At 39.0% G+C, this 15758-nt stretch overlaps 1 protein-coding gene across 2 annotated transcripts in view; it reads right to left on the bottom strand.

Moving 5' to 3' along the window:
- Positions 1-233: 233 nt before the first annotated feature.
- Positions 234-15758, bottom strand: part of MLH3 (mutL homolog 3) — a 36822-nt gene continuing 21297 nt past the window's right edge. For both annotated transcript variants that reach the window (XM_078596252.1, XM_078596253.1), the window contains exons 2-14: positions 13974-14139; positions 8588-12209; positions 7858-8064; positions 6523-6599; positions 6320-6424; positions 5682-5751; positions 4966-5037; positions 3758-3872; positions 3243-3396; positions 2783-2806; positions 1861-1939; positions 1518-1675; positions 234-1084 (exon numbers count right to left, since the gene is read on the bottom strand). In XM_078596252.1, coding sequence (XP_078452378.1) covers positions 1010-1084; positions 1518-1675; positions 1861-1939; positions 2783-2806; positions 3243-3396; positions 3758-3872; positions 4966-5037; positions 5682-5751; positions 6320-6424; positions 6523-6599; positions 7858-8064; positions 8588-12209; positions 13974-14132 — 4917 coding nt within the window. In that variant the 5' untranslated portion in view covers positions 14133-14139 and the 3' untranslated portion in view covers positions 234-1009. The remainder of the gene's footprint in view (positions 1085-1517; positions 1676-1860; positions 1940-2782; positions 2807-3242; positions 3397-3757; positions 3873-4965; positions 5038-5681; positions 5752-6319; positions 6425-6522; positions 6600-7857; positions 8065-8587; positions 12210-13973; positions 14140-15758) is intronic.

The following is a 15758-nucleotide window of genomic DNA, read 5'->3' as shown; positions in this document are numbered from 1 at the left end:
CAAGTGTGTGGTGGGGAACACATGACTAAGCTCACTCGCCACTTAAGTTAGCTATTGCCACAAATTAAACTCAGGTCACCGGGTACATAGCACTGACAACTGCACCCACCACTGTACCCGTACCATTCACCCCACAATAGAAATTAATGCAGTGAATTGTGTAGACAGCATAGCTAATTCACCAATACTGTTTCAGAAACGACAGGATATTTTTAGTGTAGAAAATATTTCCAGACTTTTGACGCAATTTTATTTGAACTCTTGTGGTACACAAACACACAAAGTTTACGTATACAGTAGAAACGCTCGTATCAAAACAAGGGTGACATTTCCAGGTCGAACGTCAACGTTGCAGAGTTAAATTCTGGTAGAAAAATGTGAATCCTGATTCAATGATAACAAAATACTGTACAAGGGTTTTTGGAGAGTTGGTGAAATGTGTTTCATAACTAATTTTCAATATACCTGAAAAGTCTCACATGTACCATGTTTTGAATTATTTTTTTACATTGTATGTGCAATATAACTACAAAAAACAAAATAACCCTTAACACAACTCGTCAACAAAAGATTATAAGTACATGGAAGTGTATACTGTAAATACGCACAATATGAAAGTATTTTTTTTTATTGGAGGTATAACTTATGACAGTGAAATCATTACCTTTCCAAAAACTTATTCTCAACACTCCATGAGTTCAGCAAATAGTACTAGCTACTCGGGTTATTTTAAATTAGTTTGATAATAAAAAAGCAAAATATGAATATTCAATCACTGGAAATATACATTCTTTAAAATTAGAAAGTAATAATTGCAGACAGTATTTACATAATCAATTCATACCACTAAATATCAACAAGTGCTTTTCTCTAAATGAATATATTTTTTCCATTCTTTAATCTTAATATAATACTGTATTGCACTGTATTCCCACAAATACCAAAAATAACACACAAAAGTGCTGCTTTCATACAAATGATCGATATCTCATTATGCAAATAATGAAATTTAGTCTTTCGTCATGACACTCTTTGGTAATCCAATCTGTTTTCTTAGTCCTGATAGATTTGGCTTGCACGGTTTCTGTCAAGATAAATAAATTGGTAAATGTTATTGATGTTAAAATTTACTTTTATGATGATGCAGTTTTTTTATTTTAAATATACATGAGATTTGCCAACTATATTGTTTTTATGGGGTTTTTAAAGGGGGATAATGTTGCAAAACTCATTACAGCAGTGAAGGCTGCCATCTGGTGGAATTTTAATATTGAGTTTATTCAACATAAAGTTACTGTTTTGGGTTAAATTATATTTTCAGTAAAAACACCATATGGATGACATCCATATTAAATGTAACGTGAATTTTTTTTATTTTAATGGTAATTTCATGTAGATTTAACAGTACAGATGTCAAAAGTATGTGTCATAGAAATGTATATTTGTATATTTTTTTTATAAAAGATATAAACAGCAAACTTAAACATATGCAGAATTAAATCATCTTTGATAATCACCTGCATGTTGCACACTACAGGCAGATGGTGAAGATTGGCTAAGGGCATCATGGCCGGACGTCCATGGGCACACTGAAAGGGCAGCTGACACTTGGCTAGATCACGCATCAAACTTGCACACTCATCCCAGGAGAGCTTGTCCCCAAACTTCACAGCACCTGTCGACAACATAAAATGTTATTTTTTTGCCCAATGAAGCAGGTTAATCTGTCAAAATTAATGACATCATGCAGGCGTATAAAAACACGTCAAAAAATAATCATCATGCAGGATTTTTTTATATTATACACAGCCCTTTCAATTGTTTGTACAAGAGAGCAGGCTAGTATTTGTCTATTCTCACCATGACAGGCCTGGGAGTTGAGAATCCTGACAATGGCTCGAGGCAACGTTCCCCTGGCACCTCCAGTCTGCTGCAGCAGCTGAGCAGGACAAACACAGCCAAGATTTTTTATTCACAAACATTACTGAAATGTTAATCATATTCCCTTTCTCGCATCAATGCATTTTTGTTTCAAACATCGCCATCCTGCATACTTTAATATCAGCTGAAATGTTACCAAAATATTTTCTGAGATCCATGGGTGGCAGATCACGAAAACTTGTAAATTTCAAAGGAGCTAAATGTATAACCATACTGGCTGTGCAAATTCGTGAAAATGCAGAAATTGGGATATTTTGGTCACATCAAATTATTTAACGTGTGTGAGAAAGTCATCTTAGAATGAGGAAGATCAAACGAAAGATAAAAGAAAATCACAAATGATCTACATGAATGAACGAGGCTGGAAAATCTAGCATAAGATAGGATGTTTCTACGATATCAGCAGAGCTGCATTGTCATGATTAGTACGAGCAATTACTGATGACACCAATTGCCTTCTAAAATAAAACTAAAATAGGAAATCATCCAAATCAGATACTTTAGGTCTTATTTGGTGTTGAAAAGAAGCACCAGAATATGATAAAACAGCCACAATACGCTTAAATAATAATTTAATTAATATATTTAATGTAATTACAATTTTAATATTGATCAATTATATTTACAATAATAAAACATGTTTTTATATCTAACACTCAATTTAAAGATTCACCAGATTGGGTTTGTCATGTCAAATGTGTAGGGCATTCTGGGAATTGTAATAATTGATCTTCAAAATTATAAAACCAAAAGAGTTTTTTTTTAATCGCAAAATGCTAATTCTCAGGTGAGATTTTGTAACATTTTCCCAGTAAACCACGTATGTGAAAGTAAATGCCACCTCAAGTTCTTCTCTAATCAGCTCCTGTAAAACATAGAAAAAAAATACAATTCCAGTTTTAATAAGAGTTTACAGCATTATTAAACCATACCATCACACTTAACTATTAATTTACAATGACGAATACAAGTATATTCTTTTCATTTCAACAAAAAAGCCACATTGAAAAGTACGTTAAATAAACCCCCTCATTTCTTGCCTACATTTTTTCTTCTTTAGAGCCCTTTGCAAATGAAGCCCACCCCATGTCACGTCAGCCATGGGGGTTGTTTGACCATACGTCACCACACTTGTTATTCGCGGACATACATTTAATTAAAAAAACATTAATAAAATACTATCCCCAATGGCGTTTTAAGCCATTTCACCGACAACAAATGCAGGCATTTTATATAGGGATGGGGGGACGGGGGGGGGGGAAACTCTTTCCAGTACATGAGTGATTTATAGTACAGGGCACCTCGAGAATGGTGCACGTGATGGGTGGCCGGCCACGACGAGCCTCTCCAGTCTCACGCTCCACCAGGCATACTGGCACTCCGGTCACATGCACCACGGTCTCAGCTGGGAAAGCCAACTGCAGCCCATGCCTCTCCAAGTGCCCTTGGTATGACCTAAGAACCATGCCAAATGTGTATAAAAGATGGGAGTCAGGTGTGCAATAACCCCGAGCTGTACAGCTGTTTCCATCTTGCATGAAATCAGGGTGTCATTTTTTAAGTATATTCGATCACAAAATGTGAGCATAAAGCAATGCAAATTTTTATATTCTTTTTTTTGCAACATATTGGTGGGATTAACAACACATGCACACAAATAGTTGTTTTGCTTATTTAGAAAAAAATGTTTCTGCAAACACATTGAATAACAGGTTGAAAATGCTTCAAAGGTGTTTTAGGTACAATAAAACATGGGGTGTTAGCCAAGCTTAATTCTTTGTAGTATAATTAGAATCAAGTGCAATGTAAGTAATACCTTATGAGGCTGATCTCGTGACAATTAAACTCTAATGCCATGGGAGGCACAACCAGTGATGTTCTCATCACTCTTTTTCCAATATCAGCAGAATCCTCAGGCACTTCAAAGAGTTCTGTGACAGCAAATAAAATGTGTCAAAACATGATGAATTAGATGAGTAATTTTATAATTGCATAATCATCATTTTTCTTACCAAATTTAAATGTTCCACACACTTTTTAATGTACTTATTTTGCTGTTTGCAACAAAATGGTTTAGATGTTGGTTCATATAGAAATTTAAGGCATTGATGAAAAACATTTTATTTATAGATTCTAGATTTGAAGCTTTCGTGACTGCAAGGATTCATATTCTTAGGTTTTTTCGGTAAAGTCACGTAAGTAAAACATTAAAATTACTTTTATTATTAATTATAGATCATTCATTGTAACGAAGAAATGCAATGGTGTTCAGTATTCACATGTTAGATGCTGCCATTGCTCATTACAGAAAATGTATACATTAACACAAGGCGATCAAGGTATAGCAGAAGTTATTCTTGCGTAAATGCACTCATAAACACAGTTCAATTCTTGTGTATGGAAGAAATATGTTCAGTAGTTAAATGCCAATGTTGAGGTCTGCCAGCCACGAGAGGGGTTCAGGAGAGTTTGTGTAGGTATTTTCACATATCTGAATTATGTGTGGCTTGAACATCAGGCTACTCTCCATGATAACTGCTAGATATTTTGGGAGGAGGGTAATTAGACACTGGAATACCACAGAATGATGCATCAACGGTGGCATTTGCTGCATGATTGTTCAGGTGGAAAGTACTTGTGGTAAATCTAACGGCGTTGTCATTCTGTCTGTTCCCAGGGTTCAGATTGGTTGGAGGTCATGGACGTCAGTAATTTCCCAGCAATATGATTGGCTGCAGCCCACATTCCGGCCAGCGTGTGGGAGGAGGGGGGCTCTTGGGAAGGGTGCACGAGGTGGGGTGGATGGTTGGTGAAGGAGGTGCCCAATCACAGTTCAGATATTCCTCGCCCCAATATTTAAGCCAAGGCCTGGAATCAAACTCAGGTTGTCCAGTCTATAGCGCACGGTCCACACCAGTTACGTGTAGTGTATTGTCATAATTTTTAATCGTAAGATATGAACTATTGCACAAGGCACATCCAAGTGGTAATGCACGGCAAAGTAATATAAGTGATGCTATATACCAGCTGTCAGTTGCTCCAGTCGTACTCTCTCATGGGCCGCATGCTGATCCACCAGAATGAGAATATTCAGATCTACATTACAAGACAATCTTTTAGAGCATGCACTTCAAAAGGCATTACATTTACACATCATTGCTACAATTAGCACAACACCAAGATTATACATTTTCGTAAATTATAATTCACAAGGTTGTGAAAAGAATACAAATCATTACTAAATTCATAACCTTAATTTAATGAAACAAATGATGCGCCAATTAAATGGTGATTTTAAAAAAATCAAATGCATATTAAGGATCTGAATGGATTGCAGTGTGCAAAACAATTCAAGAATCCACCACATCTCCATGAACATTGCCTTATATTAACATATTATCTAACTTTTCAGTCGATGACCCTTTTACCACTCATAAAGGCTCATTATCCGATTGGGCGGGGCTAGAAGTGGGAAGCTGAATGTGGAACATGGGGGGAAAAATTATTCAGGGTTGTGATTCAATTCAAAAATGTTATTTCCTGTCTCGTTTTTACCATCTTACTTATATTATTAACCATTGTTTTGTCTCTCATTTCTGACCACTCCATTAGCCTGCACATAAGTAATCGAATGGTCCCACCCACAATTCTATACATGTCTTGTAAGAAATATACTTTGTTTTAATCATTTAATCAATTCATTTACAGTAATAAAACAGTGGTATGTAAATATACCTTACCTTTTTGTCTTTCAGGTCCCTTATCGGTACAGAGACAGACAATAAACTTCTTGTCAACTTGCTGAATCACCTGTTAAAATCAATGTGGCATAATCACACGATTTATTTAACCCAGGCTTATACCTTTCGCTAATAAGAAGAGCCACTGCCTTGTTTCAGGACATGTTATTAATCACCGCTGCTTAATTTTGTCATGACAATGATACATAGTGGCCTTCTATGGCATAAAGTCTTGTGGGGTGGGGCAGATTTTAAGTTCAACCTCTGTTTTTTTACGAAAACTGTAAAGCACTGTAATAGGGTTTGATTGGTAGACATGTTGAGCAAAGATAGGAAAGCTACCCAATAAAGTGACATTTCCACTAATTTCAAGTGTCAAACATCAACCCTTGTATTAATTTAAATTTGGTTGTCGTTATCTATACACTGTTTAGATATTTAAATGTGCTTGAAAAAAATGGTAAATGCACACAAGGGTAGCACAAACATCTATGCTGGAGTTTAGTTATGATATGAAATGTTATTATACTGTTCAGAAAGTATGTCATTGTTTAAGGTGATAAGGTACACTCTTGTAATTAACGTCTTGCTAACATTATTTAAAGAGCAGAATCTATACATGACGAACATTTTCTTACCTGCAGAGAGGCAAACATGTCTTTTGTAAACTTGAATGGGTTCAGAATATTATGAACTTTGACAGCCTTTGCATTCATTGAATTTGCAATAGTATCCACTGCTACCTGCGAAATAGAAATATGTTTTTATACATGACTATAGTACATACTCAAAACTAAGGAAACATTTAACTTTGGCAATGCAAATTAGGCTTTGAACTTACTTCTGGAGGTCGATAAAACACTGGATTTTCCCATTCGGAAAACAAGGCTTTAACTGAATTTATGCTGGAATCGTCACCTAAAAAACATAAAAGTGAATTATGGATTAACAAAATGATCTTACAACATTGTTCTTAACATGACAAGATTTCCCATCCCTGCAATATCTGTGGCTTATCAACAATGAATGTGAATTGATCAAATGTAATTGTCATCAGCCATGATCAATCTCCTATTGATCCTGCAATGCAACAATCCATCCAGCACCTGCACATAAATTGACCTCATCACTCCATCTCCACAGTGGATGACCTCATGGGCACTTTCCATTCTTGGGCTGCCATGCCACTTCATAATTATTCCTGTGCATCTTCCATCATCACTTCAAGTGACATTTCCTGCCCAAGGCCTACTTACTTTTATTAACAGTCAATATCACTATCATGAGTTATGGTTCCATCATTCTCCCTAAGTGTTTCCATTTGTGAATTGACAATCATCAAACTCTTTTTTTTTGCTGTTAATGCTATTTGTGTTCCGCCATCCGATTTCTTTTCTCATTATTTTCCATTTTCTCCTTTTCATCACCACGTATTATAATTAGAGTAAACGAAGGTTTCATGGGTGTATTCTGAGATGAGACACATCTTTCATGTCATATTTTCAACAAATGCGTTAAATACTCTTTGTTTTTTTTGGTAAATTACGTAGGTTAAAAAAGAAAACAAATACATTAAATCACGACGTTTCGGAGACAACACAAGCCTCCGTCTTCAGGTGGAACCGTCACAGCAAAATCACTGCATCAAGTGAAGAGACCTCCGAAACGTCGTGATTTAATTTGTTTTCTTTTTTAACCTACATGACTTTACCGAAAAAACCAAAGAGTATGTATCCTGGCAGTCACGAAAGCTTCAAATCTAAAATGCGTTAAAGGTAACGTTGAGAGCAGCCAAGGAAGAGTGTTACTCCTAGAGGGACAAGAGAGTGGGAAAGTTGTGCCCCCTACTGTGTGAACCAGAGGAAACTTGAAGCGATCTCAGAGAGAACTCTGCGCTATCCACTAACGTGGGAACGTTCTCAAAAACGAAGGGTCACACTGCTCTCCGAGAGATTTGAATGGGACACTTTTTCTGATGACGTGACTCCGATAGCACACTCGGGATACAATTGGGGAAATTAACAAAGACTTTGAAAAGTAAAATGTACGCATGTTTAACTTCTTTCGCACAATACGTAGCCAACCGTGGTAATCGGAGGTACGAACAGCAACTGAATGCAAAACAGAACTGAGGGACATTATCTTATGAAGATTTGAAAAACACCTTATGCCTCACCATGTTTTGTTTCTCCTTCCTTCCACTTGCTGCCGACCTCAGCGTTACAGTCTGCCACGTGCCGTTTCCATTCCTCCGTTAAAGTAGAGTCAGACCCGTTTCCGCCAGTGTGATTTTTGCCAAAGTTGCGTAACCGTTTCTCCTTGGGCCGCGGTAGAAACGGCTGCGCGCAGTCGGTGATAAATGGCTGACAGCTGGAGGAACGCCCTTCACGCGGAAACACAGAGTGACGGCTTGCCACCTCAACACATAGCGCACACGATATTGGCACCAGTTGCAATGTATTTTTTTATGTTAATAGTGGACTGCCCAGCTTCACCAGGTCACGCACCTTGTTAATTGTATAATATCCGTCCGCAACCAACACACACAGCTCCGATCTCCCATATTTTGCCACCCCCCCCCCCCCCACCTTTTTCACACCCCTCACATGTTCATTTTAACAAAAGAACGGCCAACTCTGTAAACTCCCAACAATGAGCTGTGGAAATAGGGACGTGCATAACGTGTAGGCCATTGTCTAATCTTGGAATTTACCATGCGTAAGAAATGTGAAAAAAAAATTGTTTTAAATAATGTTAATAGTATAAAACCAAACTGCATTAACATAACAGTTTTTTTTTAAGTAAAAAAAGGGACTAATGGTTGATATTACATGCTGCAGAAATATTACTAATACACATATCCATTTAGATAAGAAATGTTGTATTACGTTTACGATTCAACTCACCAGATGAGTTGACGACTAAAACATTCATGGTGCAGAATCCTTGGACGCATGCAACCTGAAGATCAGCTGAAGGTGGCGGCTTGTAGCTGCTTAATCCTGTTTTTAAATTCACGTAGACCCTTTTTTCCAACAAACTATCATAATGGCTCACCCAATCGGATTTGATTTGCGTACCAGATGAAGATGATCCAATTTCCGTTTTTTTGTTTTCACGATTCAAATTGTCTCCGGTTACCTCTGTGTTCACGTTTTTGATTCTGTGATTGTTTACAGTTCCTTCATCTTCCAACGCAGCAGTTTTCTCACGTTCTGCACTTTCAGAAATGTTTACAGTCTCTGAGATGGTAGGCTGAACGGTACACCGTTGAACAGAATCAATTATACATTCTTCACTACAAGCCTGTTTGCATACTTGATTGTCAAAGGGTTGTATATCACCTTTATCAGCCACATCAACATGTTTAGAATAACCTAAATAGTCTGCCATGCAATCCTTTAAAGACACATGGCAGTGTTTTGTCAAGGACATGGCAGGTGATGTGGTGTCAGTGTTTTCCATGATTACTTTTTCCTCTTTTTGTTCCTTTTCACCGTGGATTTGAATCACACTACGAGTTGTTTCACTGCAGTGAACCTGAATAATTTGTTTCTTTTTAACATCTTCTGATAAATTAATCTTCTCAAGTGAATGTATACCTGCTGAAGAATTTGAAATGGGTCTATGCTCTTTGGGATGAGTACAGCCTTTTAACTTGGAAAGCTTTTTTGACAAACTTATTGAAGATGTGTCATTTGTTACTGTATTCTTTTCAAAATATTTTGCTAGATTTAAATCTCTACTGTCTTTAATGTGTTCCTTTGTGGCAATTTCAGAAAAGCTATTGTGATGCAAAAACGTTCTTTCTGTTTTGGCATCACTGGAATGTAACGCCAATACCCTGGATGAAATGTGGGAACTTTTTGCTGACAAAAATTGCTGACATTTAATTGATATTGGTTTTATTTTATTTGCCAAGGTGTCAGGATTATCAGAACCTTCAGCAATGTTCTTACTCAGTGGTGGAAACAAAGGGCATGAAATAGCCGAACCTCTGTTAGCATTTTCATGCTCGGAACTGCCCATTTTATTTTCAGGAATCGCAATCTGTGTAGCACACTTTGCATCCGAAGTTCTTCTGAACTTTCCCAAAGAGTTTGTTATAGAAGAAATGTTGACGGGATAACTTGGTTTTTTAACTGTGCTGCTCGGTGGAAAGGGCAAAGCCAGCCTATATTTGTCAAAGTAGTCAGTGTGCAGCTTGCCGACAGCCGTTTGAAAGCACTGTCGGCGCATATCACCGTCAATTCGAATATCTTCTGTGAGCCTTCCTTTTAGACTCTCTGAAGTGGACTGAGAGAGGCTATGATTCACACATGGTTTCTTTGGACAGAGTCTGATTTCCTTCCAACTTCTACTGATGCAATTGAGTTTGCCACCACTGGCCTCATAATCGGCTACATTTTGACCACCATCCATCCTTTCAGTGTTTGCTTTTAAAATTTCCCAAGCATTTCCTGGTCTCAATGGTTTTAAATGTAATTGATGACAAATGTTTGTAGTATGACATCCATCAGTAGAATCGTTTGATTTCATGTGTGCCTGTAAGTTGTTTGGACAAACTTGTTTTGCCTTATTTCCTTCAAAACGGTGCAGCTTTTCACTTCTTGGCAAGTCACAACAATCCATATTTATATCCTGTGTAGACTTAGGACCCCATTGAGCAGAATTAAAATGAGTACTTCTCTCTTGATGAAAACCAGGATTTGAAATGTCCGATTGCTTTCCGGTACTACAAATAGGGTCAAACTTGGATTCTTCAGGTATGGTAGTGCTAATATGCTGTTGTACACCACATAATTGTAAAGTATGGTTATGAGAAGCAGTGTCTTTCACAGAAAAATGTTCAGTGTCCAGATGTCTTTTCTGCTTACAAAGTTGATGTGCCCATGTTTTATTCATGCAACTGCATGTGCCAATACAAGTTTCATTGTCAATATCCAATAAATGATTAAACTCTTCAACATTATTCGGCGTTGCAATGTCTGCAATGGATGATTCACTATTTGTATGTTCAGAAGACTTGTCAAGTATGACACTACAGACAATGCCATCTGTATTGGAACTAGATAAAGAAATTCCAACACTCCCTTGATCATCACAAATCACATTATCTTCATCCACTGTGTTATCAGTAGGCAAATTGCTTGTTGATTCCAATATTACACTGCCACTGTTTCCTGTGCTCGTTTCACACAAGCTTTCTCTGTCAGGTGAATCGTGGTTGGACTCCTCATCTACAAATATTTCTCTTTCTGCAGGTATGTTTATTTTACTGTTAATGTTTTTATCAGTTGTTGGTACTTGCTCTGCTGCAGTTTCCACCTCTGTCTGCTTGAAATTGTCCGTGTTAAAGTCCACCACTGTTTCTTGACAATTACTTGGTACTTCACTAACAAATGTGCATTTCCTTTTCACACTGTGTGACTGAAGTTCAGGGCCATATATCTCAAGAGAAGCAAAGCTTGGTCTAACTGGAGATTCTCCGAGAACACCAAACTCTTTGGCATCTTCCGTTGAATTTTTTGTGCAAGAATGGCCTATAATAAAGTCGTTATCCAGCAACTCTTGCTTAATGTCTTCTCTCGAGATATCTTCCCGAGCGGAAAGATTTTCCCTCTCAAGAAATTCCTTCACTGACGTTTGCACACAGCCCAAAACATTTTCCCAATCTTGGAACTCAATTAATGTTTTCATAGGGTCCAAGCAGATGTCATAGTCAGACAAGGGACAAGTTATATTCAATACAAAAATCCCATGAAGCTCTGAATTTCGCAGACTACCTTCCTTCTTGCTTGGGCTTATAAGAGGGTCTTTCCATGCCCATTTTTGGCAGATTTTCTGCTTGCAAATAATGCTCAACTTCTTTATCAAGATGTTAACAAGTTTGTGCAGTTTTGTTTTGAGCACAAGCCTTCCATTGACATATATGAACTGCAGGTTCTTGTTGTGATGGCCTTCTCGACCAATATATCCAGCGATCTGAAATTTTTCAGACTGGTAGTTTATCTCTGAGAGTCTTTGTGCCTTGGTCTGCCCAAATATCTGTCCAAAGCGGGAAAGCATGCTGTTAGTACGCTGGCACTGAACAGAAACAGTGCCAGTGTTTTCGTTTTTCAATGTGAACGAAACTTGATGATGAACCAGAGCTATTGCCTCTATTTTCTGACGAATCTTTTCATATTCCAATATTGGTGGAATGCACTTCCTTCTAACTGGCAGGTTATAGAAGAAATTGTGTACAGTAACTGTCGTTCCATGGCTTGGTCTGATTTTTTCTGCTTCATGAACAATCACCGACTGCATGTCCTGAATGACTTTGGTGTAAGTTCTTGAGGAAGATGTTGCTCTGGAAGTAATCTCAACAACACTCGATACACTTGCAATGCTAGCAAGGGCCTCGCCCCTGTATCCATAATAGCGGAGGTTCTCAAGATCTTTTATTTTGTGGCACTTGCTTGTAAAGTAGCGATTTCCTAATACCTCAAGATCATTACTGGTAATTCCATTGCCATTGTCAACCACCTGTAAAATGACAAAAAAAAATCGCATCTCAAAAGGTGAAAGCAATCAATTAGGCCTTACATTAGCCCCATGCATAAAGCGATCATCTAAAAATACAACTTGATAAAGGAACAAAGTATTGCTTTGGCTGTCAGAATGATATTGAAACCAAAAAAGTATGCTAAGTTCATAACATGATTTGTTCACACTAAATGCATCTACATATGCTACACATTTTCTAGGACTTGATTCATTGATTAATATTAACTTTTAAGCTCACAATACATGCATCGAATTCCATAATAATCAATGTTGTTCTATTCTAATAGGTTGATTGCAATGGGTCCAAGTGACCCACATGAAAACCTTAGGTTGCTACATTTACCACAATGTAAATAAATGAAGAGTAATAATAATACAAATTATTTTTGAAGTGCAATACAAAGTGAAACTATTATATGTAACATTTTGCTGGCTAGCCCATATCAGATAAGAACATTCATGAATAATAGTGTCCATCTCATTACCCACAAACATTATTCCTATTATCCACCATAAAAAAAATCATGCATAATGGGATGAACTTAGCACTCGGTGCACTTCCGTAAATGTTATCCGTTATGGCCATGAATAAAATAATGAATGTTCCTTTCTGTACAGTTTTGTGTAATAAACCGTGGTATAGGGTGTTGTGTTTTGCAGTTGCGGCAGTGAATGGAAATGACAGCGTAGACTTAAGATAACATTATCACCACCCCTCATGAACAGACCTACCACTACCCCTTAACACATGTATGGAGTGCTAGGTTGCCGTGCGTGACTCCTTGCTACTATTTGAGACATTCATGGACAGTCTGAGTGCCTATTTGCAGATAATGGGAAATAATCATGGATAAGTCCAACCTAGGAGTCATGAATAAGAAGCCCGCAGAAAAAATGCATTTCACTAAATATATCACCTCCAACTATTATCAAGGGAAATATACTACCTAGAAAAGGCTTCATATAGATAGCCATTGGTGCTTAATTATACACTTTTTAACAGACAAAAGAAAGTATGAACCACTACACATTATTATCAATTTTAACTGGAACATTACTCATTAATGAGTGGCATGGCGTATCCATGGCTGCGTTTTGTCACGATTGCCAGGCACAACATGTAAACAACTGCACGCACCTCATAAATAATGAAACATTTATCCGGCGAGTACAGATGAGACTCAACACCTCATTAACCAAGCGACCCTAGTGATGAAAAGGCATGTCATGTCAACATCGTCGTCGTAATGCGGTGGGCATAAACGATTCACGATTGGACCAGTCGCCTGTGACCCCAAAAAGTGTTCCATGCCAAGTATAGCAGTTCCACAATAATATTGGGCAACGTTATTCAAAATCATAATAACACGTGGTGTTATTTAGAATGTAATTGTATATAGATTTAGTATAGAATATTAAAATCGTTAGACACATGCATCATCAAAGTGTGGATGCAAACATATTTTTTTCTGAGTACGCCCGTGTCTGATTAATGAATTACAGTGCTAATTGAATGACATAGTACACCCAATTAAAAAAAGCCACTTCAGGAGTGCGAGTAAAGCTTGTTACAAATGATCAATTACCACTCCTGTTGAAATCCACACTATATTCTGGTTTCTTGAATGATAATATAACGTGTAAAAAACTAAAAAAGCCACCTCATGATTACGCCAACGCTTACCCATTCCTTCAAAAGCGTACGTTATGAGTGGAAACGCTCGGCAGCTTCCACAAACAAACCTGGAAGCGGAAGTCTTCCATGTGGAGCCGTGCCGCTACGCAGCTGGCACCCGCGTCCAGGCTGTTGAGCAGCAGCTCCTCCACACACTGACTGGCCGTGCTTAGGGCCACTCCTGAGCGCAACCTCGCCTGCACCTCTGGGGGCAGCTCCTGCAGCATGGGTGCACTGCAAACATGACAGAGTCAAATACTGGTGAGCGACAAGTTCCGCGCACTTTTCTGGGAACTTGTTCAGGCTTACACAAGGGGGGTGATTATCGTGCATCTCCTACGTGATAAAGACGTACCCATCGAATACCGCAAATTTTTTACTAGAAGGAACAAAAAAATTATTAACGTAATACTCTTAGGGGAAGCTCCTATGTTTGACCGTTTTTGAAATATTCAGATTTTAACATCATAAAATGTGCATGTTTTGTGGTTTAAACCGGCTTGAATCCAAAATATCTTAAAAACAATAAAAGATGGTTTTCGCTTTAATGTTATTTGCTGTTTAACGCTCTATCAAACGAAAAAACCTCACGATATTATATTTTAATGGTTTGTGAATGACACGCACAAACGTGTCTATGGGGCACTTTAAAATCGAGATTTATGGGCCTTAAAATGAAAATCTCGGATTTTCAGATTTCCTGTTGTGTCATAAAAGCTACTGTGGTGCCACTACCACGGAGCAACTCCGCAAGCGCCGCAGTTCCCCCCTACCCCCCACCCTGAGCACACGCACGCACCACACACACACACACGTAGTGTCCTGGCGGGGGATCGCCTGGCACAACGGGTTTTCATCCGAAGGGCCCCGAGGTGGGAAGTCCCGCGGGTTCCCGGTGCCAGGAGATTGGCCGACCCTCCCAGAACAAATCACATTGCGGCGCCCCTAAATTGGCTTAAAATTGCATGAGAGCACAAAGGTTCACCGGGCCAGCCGCAATGAGTCACGCACGACATCGGGGAGAGGGCTGGGGTAAAATATTATGCGAAAGGAGGAACCCAGCGCTAGACCAACTACACACTAGCCAGGTGTGCATTCGCCAGCCGGACGCCCTCCCATATTAAACAGGGTGAGTTAGAGATTAATGAGTAAGGGAGCAGAGACAATGGGCCGATAAATAACGTAACGCTCCACGTAAGGGCAGGATAACGTAACCCCGGATGTTTTTTTTTTATCAAGGGGAATAAAAAGGGGAGCCCGAAACGGTTCAAGTCAGTTCTCCTCTCCAACCTCTTGGCCGCTAAGACCGACTGTCTCCTCAAGCCGTTCGCAGCATCCGTGTGATGCCAGCGAGTGCTGCTACGAGGCAGTGATAGGCAAGGTTTTTTCGTCATCTTCCCTCCGACTCTCACTGCGTCCGTGCAGCTGCGAGGTACGTGATAGGGCGTGTGAGTGTTTAGGGAATCGGATAGTAGTAGGACAGGCTCTGCTCACAGAATATTCCCTCCGGGCAGTGCAGGGTTTACGCCGTGAATAAACGTTAGCACAGAGCCTCGGTGTGGTGCGAGTGATTTATGTGTGGAGCCGCTGCGTGGGCAGACGCGCAGCGAGAGCAGAGCACGAGTGCTCGATGAGATAATCGCCTGCAAGAGCGCGCGCGTGTTCGCGCCGCCGCTGTAGCGCTACTAGTCTTTGTGCGGACGCGGATTTAAATGTAACCGCCTGCAGGAGCGCGTGCATTTGCGCAGTCACTAGCTGTAGTGGGTTAAGAGGAAACCGCTCGCAGGTTTGGGTGCGGTCGTACAGCTGTGCGCCGCGTTGGTGTGAGTGTTGGTGTGTGTGCGTGTGTGGAA

Source organism: Lampetra planeri, chromosome 7 (assembly GCF_965212315.1).
Source record: "Lampetra planeri chromosome 7, kcLamPlan1.2.h2, whole genome shotgun sequence".
Taxonomy (NCBI): Eukaryota; Metazoa; Chordata; class Hyperoartia; order Petromyzontiformes; family Petromyzontidae; genus Lampetra; species Lampetra planeri.
The sequence above is the reverse complement of the archived record's forward strand: the minus strand, read 5'-3'. Positions and strand labels throughout refer to the sequence as shown.